The sequence below is a fragment of the Thunnus maccoyii genome, chromosome 5 (genome assembly GCF_910596095.1).
Source record: "Thunnus maccoyii chromosome 5, fThuMac1.1, whole genome shotgun sequence".
Taxonomy (NCBI): domain Eukaryota; kingdom Metazoa; phylum Chordata; class Actinopteri; order Scombriformes; family Scombridae; genus Thunnus; species Thunnus maccoyii.
Window position 1 is genome coordinate 5884780 of NC_056537.1, and position 8884 is coordinate 5893663.

The following is an 8884-nucleotide window of genomic DNA, read 5'->3' on the forward strand; positions in this document are numbered from 1 at the left end:
GGTCTCATCCGTATGTTTACATAGGGTTAGCATGCTAGGCTAACAGTCAGTCCGCTGTGTGACTTTATATCTGCGCCGTGATGTCTTTCAGAGCACACAAACACCATAAACACACCTGTCACCTGCCCAGCACAGTGGTGTTAAACCAGAAACACTGCACCTACACCATGTTTTTATACAGCACAGCACAGCTATGCTAATGATGCTAGCCATGCTCAGTACCTGCTAGCTGTCGTGCAGGCTGGTAAAATGGATCTGTCGCTTCTCTTTGTAACCGCAGGTTGATGCTCCTGTCAGTGTCGGAGCCTTCGTGTGAGAAGCCTGAGTCAGTAAATGTGTGTTTTTAAAACTTATTTCGGGGCTGTGCTCAGTCTCAGTCAGCAACGGCCAATGGTGAAACTCCAACACTGGGCCATCCAACCAATGGTGTAACTTCATCACTCAGTGAGTCAGTCAGTCAGTTAGTGACGGACAGACATCCAGGGTTATAGGGCTGGTCTGTGGTCGGTCCAGCCAAAAATATTGCCCAATACTGCCAGTAAGTCATTATGCAAAGATATAATCTAGCTCAATTAAGCATAAAACTTACTTTGTCTGGCACTGAAATAAAATGTAAGAACACACCCGATGATTGTTTCAGGCAGGATGTCTCTAGTATTACACAGATTCTTGTAAATCTTATCATATAGTTTGGATAGATTCAAATATGTGCAGGCATTCAAATACAGAGTATGTAAATTGCATTGAAATACAGGCCATTGGACATGTCATTCATCAAACTGTCTCTGTATGCAAAATAGGAAGTAAAGATGAGGAACAGAGGGTGAGGAAATAACCACCTGCTTCATGTTAGTAACCTCTGACTGTGGCTGTTAGCCTTGTCGGATTAACTAATCTTTTTGGCATGCAAGCAACCATTGTGCAGGAATTTACTTTTAATTTAGTTACTGAAGCCAGAACCTGAAGTAAGTGTGCTTTTGTGGTAAAACTACACAGCTTATACTTTTATTATTTAGCCAACCTTGCTGTAAAAGTGCATTCCTCATTACATGAAGAATAGACTATAATCAGCACCTTTGCCCTAAGTCCCACAGTAACTCCTAAATGGTGAGGAAAATTGCCACAAAGACAATGTTTAGTGTAAGATGTACAGCCAATAGCTGGATTGCTGCAATATGGTAGCAAGTCATCATCCTTATGTTCCTTATGTGTTTTAAATGATTAGCTGGTTATCTACAGAATTGTTTTATTAACCACTATGTCCTGTAGACAGAGAGATTAGTTTCTTGCACTGCTGATCAGACCAAAATCTATTGTACATAAACACTGTGAAAAACTGGTTGGGTGTGATGTGGTAATGGTTGAGGGGTTTATATTCTCCACACGGCATTCAATTGTAAAGGAGACATATATACCATGCACATTTCCAGTTCTATATTTTTATTCTGCGGCTCTACTGGAATGATTTACAGTTTAAAAAAAACTCATTTATCTTATACTGGCCCTTCATGCAGGCCCTCAGTTCAGCCTCTGTCTGAAAAAGGCTGTTTTAGCTCCTGTCTTTTTAAGGTCCCCCTCCCGATAAGCTCACTCTGTTCTGACTGGCACCTTCCAGCTGCCAAGACGCATCCGGAAGGTGCGACATGGCAGACTTCTGGCAGTTCGGGAGGCAACATAAACAAACAATAATAGTAGGATTTCACTTCTTTTTCTCGTTCTTTACTGAAGAGTAATGACTGAGTGGACAATACAAACAACACATGGAACAACCTTGGTAACAAAGGCTACAGAACGGACAGCCATTTGTGGGCATGAGCAAGCAATCTGCACAAGGAGGAAATAGAGGTAACATTGCAAACAAAGCATTCAGAACAGACAGAAGCCTGGCTTTTAACTTTCGAGGAGCATATTTACATATGTTCACCTCCCATTTTGGACCTTTGACCATGTTTAACATAGACACCTGACATCATAACAGTATGAAAACGACATAACATCACAAAAAGGATGATTTGTCCTATTTAAATGAAATTAAATCTAATTAGGTGGTCTGTTACCCAACATCCAAAACTTTCAGATGGTCACTAACTGTACAAAATATTAGAAATCTTCCTGTTGCTGAGCTACAGTCCCTTTTGCACTTTGGCATAGATTAAAAAAAAGACTCTAAGCTGTTACTTATCTACCTTTCATCTTTCATGACTGATATAAATCTAGTGAGGGGGATCCATATGGGATAATGGATTTTATGTGGATTCACCTTATCATTGTACCTCACTAGCAGAGTGTATGACATTTTGGACAGTCAGTGTGCCTACGTAGCAGCCACGACCTTTCCCTCACTTGGCCAGAGCCTTCATTGGCATGGCGGGTCAGATATTAGAGAGCCAGCTGTGAGGGGTTCAGAGTGTTTGCCTTGAATTACCAGTTTGGGTGCTTCAAGGATGAAGGTGATCCAGGCTTTCTGTTCTCACTGGGAACAGCTGATTGAAAGCAGACAGAAAGTGGACGAAAAACAGACTGTGATTGTGGACTTTTTTCCAGGCAGGGCAGGGCAGCCTGCCCCGTCAAAGGTAGGGCAAACATTTCTGACTGAGATCGTGTTACTGAAGCAGCGCACAGGTTCTAAATAAAGGTTCCTGGCCAGTCTGATCTGGCTTTGTGGTGAATGTGTGCTGTGTCTGACTGTGTGTGTCACATCATTTAGCCAACTCAGAGAGTTTCTATGTATTTAAACCCAAGACTTTTGTTCTACAACTTTATTTTGGACTGGATGTTAAACACTTTGCATTAAACTATTCAGTGAGTTCTATGGAGATGTTCTTACTGCATCAGGTCAAAAAACATGCCCATACCTTTCCAAGCTTATATGTGTATTTAACAAGATTGTGGCTTGCTACCAGAGATGTGGAACTACCTTAGCACGAGCTTTACTGCCCCATCCCTGACTGGCTATATTGGAATCTTATTGCAGTAAAGAAGTGTTTAGGATAAGTCCTATCCTCAAAGAGATTTTATTTCTGATTCATGAATTAATTATCTGCAGAAAATTAAGCCTGGGAAAATGCCCTGCAGAATCTGTGTGAACTCAGATACAAGTTATTATCAAGGGTCTTCAAGGCAAACCTTGCCAGTATTCTCTACAAAAACATGAAGATGCATAATATGCCACTTCTACAATTTCAGCATGGCCTAAATGGCCATTGAGGGCTACTGGGAGTTGATATGGTACCACAAAATGGTCCATAAATCTCTCTTTACATGCTGACCTTTTGAGTCTTATGGCTGCACAAAAAATTGAGATGCCAAATCCAGAGGTGGCAACTGTGCCAGAAACTGCTTATTGTTGAGCTTAGCATCCTACACAATTATAAATGGGGTTGTGTTTCTTTAAGCTTCATTTAGTTCAACCTACACATTGCAATTTAAATGTTATCTTGAAGTACTGAAAATAAGTACAAATGCTGGTGTGAGAGTTTGGTAGGTGGATGATCATTTACGCAACACACACTCTGCACTGTAAGCATACAGGATGGAGATGAATTGCTGAAGCTAATCTATATCTACATTTGCAAATCGTGTTTGATGACTGTGCAATTTCTAACTTTTAGAACAGCAAGGTGCAGTCCAGTGTGAGCTTATATTAAAAATTTAAACATGTCACCCAACTCCAGGACAGCATGCTTTATTCACCAAATGTTTGCGGCCGTCCTGTTTTTATCAGAGTGATGTCTGAGGTCATTTCCAGTTTCTTTTTATACAGTTCTTCTATCAGTTGGTAAGGGAGATTGAGACTTTGCTGTAGCTGCCTCAAAGCTTTGGAATAATCTTAAACTTTCAAAGTATTTCCCCTCCATTGACACTGTTATGGCAAAACTCAAGACTTGCATGTTTTCAATGGCCTTTGGATGCTCTTAATGGTTTTAATATTTTTTTAGAATCTTTTATTTATTTATGTATCTTTCAATTTTTATTCGGTTTTATGTCTTACATTTGGGCATATATTTTGATATTGCCTTGTATTTTACCATTGCCTTTCATTGTTGTCTTCTATTTGAGCTTGTTTATGGACAACAATGGAGGTCTACAGCACAGAGGAATAAGATATATCAGGCTTTGGATACACACACAGTACTTGTAAGTTGGATGAGCTCATTGTTGGTTTGGAGATTTGTTGACAGTAAGAAAAACATAGAAAATCACAAGCCAAATCCTTTAATGCAAATATGTAATCACTCAGCCAATCATATAACAGAAACTAGATGCATAAAAGTACGCAGAGATGGTTAAGAGTTTCAGTTATTGTTCAGACCAAAACATAAAAATGGGCAAGAAATATGATCCGAGTGACTTTGTGAATGACTGAGAAACAGACGTGTTGGTTTGAGTATGTCAGAAACTGCTGATCTCATGCATGATTTCACACACAACAGTCTCTAGTTTACAGAGAATGGTGCAAAAACAGTAAAAGAACAGGAGACTTAGAGGAGACTAGCCAGAGTGGCTCAAGCTGACAGTAGTAACCTGGCATTACAACAGTAAATTGCAATAGGGCATCTTTGCACACAACACGCTGAAACTTTGAAGTGGATGTGATACAGCAACAGAAAACCACACCAAGTTCCACTCCTGTCAGCTAAGAACAGGAAACTGTGGCTACAGTGGGCTCATCAAAAATAGACAGTAGATTGAAGAAAAAAAAAAAAAAAATTGCCTGGGCAGACGAATCTTAAATTCTGCTGCAACGTGCAGATGGTAGCGTCAGAATTTGGCTTAAACAACAGGAACCCAAGGATCCATCTTGCCTTGTGTCAACAGTACAGGCTGGTGGTGATGGGAATATTTTCTTGACACACATTCGACCCCTGCATCAATTATTACCCCTCTTCTAACGGCTACTTCCAGGAGGATAACGCACCATGTCACGAAGCACACGTCATCTCAAGCTGTTTCCACAAACAAGCTAATGAGTTCAGGGTACTCCAATGGCCTCCACGGTCACCAGACGTCAATCCAATAGAACATCTTTGGGATGCGTAGCTGACAAATCGGGAGCGACTGTGTGACACCATTAAAGAATGTTTCCAACACCTTGTTAAATCCATGCCTGTATTGAACAATTCAGGCTGTTCTGTGTGCAAAAGGGGGGGTCAAACCCAGCACTAGAAAGGTGTAATTAATGAAGTCGCCAATGAGGGTACATCCTACATTGAGCTGAAGTACCGTCAGCAATCGGAAACATCAAGAGTAAATGTCAGGTTTCGGTATTAGTTTGTCAAATTCATACAGATAGAAACTGATCGTACAAGATACCACGATAGCAACAGGAGTCTAAATACACCAGAATGCACAGTAGCAACACAATGTGCAACATTTAGAGTTAGGAACATTCACCTTGCGGTTCTTACTACGCTACTGCTGTGGAAACAGATCTTTCCACATACTTTCATAAATCACTCTCTTTGACAGAGTTGTAAAAATAATCGGTTAAATAACTGGTAGTCGCAATATTTACACAGGGAATTCAACATGTAACGAGCCAAGATTTCTGTATTTGGGGAGTTGGGGGGGACTGACCTCATGACAGGTCAATGCAACAACTCACACTGAACAATCATGTCTATGCAGAATCTTAGTTTGAGAGAGGTAGAAGTCATTTCAGGTGTCAGAATTATTAATGCTGTGACTATTCCTGTGGAAAACTGCCTTTCATATCAAACTCAGGTGGGGAGCAGGGTCACAGAACACAGTTTCTTCCGACAACTGTAGCCCTATTATTTTAAATCGACACATAACATGGACATGAGTCTTGCTTTATGTGTCCCTCCTGCTGTTATGAAAGCTATTGCTTGCGCCATCTGAGAGGGACGCAACAAGACCAAGCAAGTTCTCAAGGGGATGCAGACAATCACTAACAAATTTAATAGAAGAGGAAGCATGTTAAGAGAAAGTGGCTGATGTAATAAACCGCTGATAAGTTTTGAAGGGGAATGCCACAGTTCATAGATGAAATCGTTCCTGGTACAGGGGAAAAGGAGAACTAAGAGAACACCAAATAAACTGGTGTTAGTGGGGAAGAGGAAGTGAAAGTATGTTATCGATGTGACACATTACTCTCAGTTTAAGGTTTTTCTATGAGACAAGGTCTGTCAGGTACAGAGTAGCAGCTGCTTTTCAGTTCTATCTTTCATCCATCTATAAACTTACCTGTAATTCTGTCTGCAGCAGAGAGCGATTCCCTGTAAGTCATTATTCAAATCTGATAAGGGGAGGCTGTGCTGAAATGATACATAACCAAGGTCAAAAATTGTGCTTTATCTCTATGACGTGGCAGCATATAAATAAACGCAGCACATTTAATGATGTGTGTTTTTCCATCCAAATTATACACTTTTTGAGAGTAAAATCTGGTATTTAACTTAAGCAGTATAGAAAAGGATCATTTAACTAAGAAAATCGTCTGTTGATGTTTATGACATTTTGACCCACCAGCTATTGATCCCCAAACAAACAAACAAACTAAAATACCTCAAATACCTCATACATGTTTTTGACAGAACTTTGACATCCTGGTTGTTTTCAGTGCTAATTTGTTCATTTAAAACTAATAATAATAATAAAATGTATGAATGCTCTACTACATCTAAAAGTCCTGCATGAAAAATCATGCCTATAGTACATAAGTATTAGCATTTAAAGTATTAAAGTAAAACTACTAATTTTGTCCCGATATATTATTGTTGTTTGATAAAATGAAACCAGTGGTAGTGCTGCCAAATATATGACATCATTAGATTATTAATAGTGAGGCATCAGTGTTAGAGCAGCATGTTACTGTTGTAGCTGCTGGAGGTGGAGCTAGTTTCAACTACTTTATATACAGTTAGCTACTTTAGTCCAGTGGTTCCCAACCTAGGGGTCGGGCCCCTCCAGAGAGTCACCAGATAAATCTGCGGGGTCGTGAGATGATTAATGGGAGAGGAAAGAAGAAAAAAACAAAGTTCTGATACACAAATCTGTTTTCAGTTTTTGGATTTTTTCTCTCATCTTTGGTGTTTGGTGAAATATTGGATCATTTTAACATTTACTGAAATGAAAGCATGTGAGAAGTTTAGAGGGAAAAAACACTATTTGGTGGAGCTGTTAACAACTCATAGACATGTGAAATGTGACCCCGACTACACACTGCTTTTTGTAAGACATCAAAAGCCAAAAAAGGTTGGAAACCACTGGCTTCATCTTTAACAATGTGTTGTATTTTAAAAGCTTGTTAAATGATCCATTCTGTCATAATATTCATCTGAAAAAATAACTAAAGCTGTCAAATAAATGTAGTGGAGTAAAAAGGACAATATGGAGTGGAAGTATAAAGTAGCATCAAATAGAAATACTCAAGAAAAGTACAAGTACCTCAAAATTCTACTTAAGTACATGCTTGAATAAATAAACTTAGTTACTTTCCACCACTCTCTGACATATAAACCTTCCTAACACCCATGCTTTTGGTTATGACTGTTCAGTTCCAACTCACACACACACACACACACACACACACACACACACACACACACACACACACACACACACTACTATTAGACTTTTCAACCAGCCTATGTGTGCCTAAAGGCTCTCCTGCCCTCTCTAGTTCCAGCCAGCTGGCTTTCTGAAAGAGCACATTCTTCCATCTGCTGCTCAGCACACAGTCACAGGAGACTCATCATTGGCTACTGTGAGAGCAAGGAGACACATAATGCCAACTATACCACTGAGCTGCTGTTGAATACCCAGCAGAGGTAAACACTTGCAGGTCCATAAGGCTATAACAGGTAGTGGCAAAATTTAGATCTTGTACTTTAAGTTGCTAATGATGCGTTCACTTAAAATGCATCCCTATCAGACGTCTGTCCCTCAGTTAGAGGCTTAGTTAACACACAAGCAGCATGGCTAAATAACACCTGGACACCAATGACATTGTAAACTCTGGAGTACCAGATAAGAGATATTGCACTGACTCATGATGGAGACCACTAATAACAATACACCGCTCTGCTCTCTTGAGCTGGCTTGTGCTGCTCCGGCAAGGAAAACTAATTACACGGTATCTCGGGAACATCCTATTGATGCTCTAATATGCATTTAACATTGAGGATTTCCATTTAAACTTGGCTAACTTAAAGTGTTAGCCACTCATTCTGCTTGCCAGCCAGCTAAATGCTAACGCGAGCTGGCTATGGTTGCAAAACTTTTCTTTTTTTTTTCTTTTTTTTTTTTTTAAAGTGGAGGCACTGTGAATGGCAGCGGTCGTGGGGGAAACGTTAAAGCAATGTGTGTCAGAGAGAGAGAGCTTACCTCAATTTATGTATGTGCGAAAGGCAGATAAATCCTTATTCGTAGCTAGCATTTCTTCCAGCAGGAGTTCAACATGTGTGTAGTATTCAGCAGCAGCGGCGGCGGCGGCGGTGGTGGTGGTGGTGGTGGCGGACTGTCTGTAGACGTGTCTGCAAACTGGGCAGGCTGGCTAACGTTAGCTAACAGTTAGCCACCGGCTCGCTAACCTGGACAGTTAGCTCCCGTCGCCTCAAGATGTCGCTGTCAACGATTTTTTTTACCTGTAATTCAAGGCAAGTTCAAGCAACACACACTCAAAATTGATTTTATAATATAGCTTGATATAATATTATACTTTTAAACAATACAAAACAACGACATAAATGAACAAATACACGCTTAAAAAGGAAAACTGTCCCCAAAATGAGACGAACGTTAGCTAGTTTAACGGTCAACTTTCAGGCAAATGTCCAAAATTCATCCTGTTACACTTTCACAAGTTATACCTGACAAAGTGTTAGCAAACTTTTATATTCTATATATATGTTTCTAAAAC

General features: G+C 40.0%; 1 protein-coding gene across 6 annotated transcripts in view; it reads right to left on the reverse strand.

The window, feature by feature from the left end:
- The window catches only part of LOC121896970 (suppressor of tumorigenicity 7 protein homolog), a 65002-nt gene extending 56186 nt beyond the window's left edge, over nt 1–8816 (reverse strand). For 2 of the 6 annotated variants that reach the window (XM_042411123.1, XM_042411122.1), the window contains exon 1: nt 8350–8811. Coding sequence is in view for 4 of the 6 variants with exons in the window: in XM_042411119.1 (XP_042267053.1) it covers nt 6208–6250 (43 nt within the window). In the remaining 2 variants the exon portion in view is untranslated. Of the gene's footprint in view, nt 1–6207; nt 6279–8349 lie in introns of all 6 variants that reach the window. The other 4 variants (XM_042411119.1, XM_042411118.1, XM_042411121.1 and 1 more) reach the window with 4 other exon arrangements.
- Between the last annotated feature and the right edge of the window lie 68 nt (nt 8817–8884).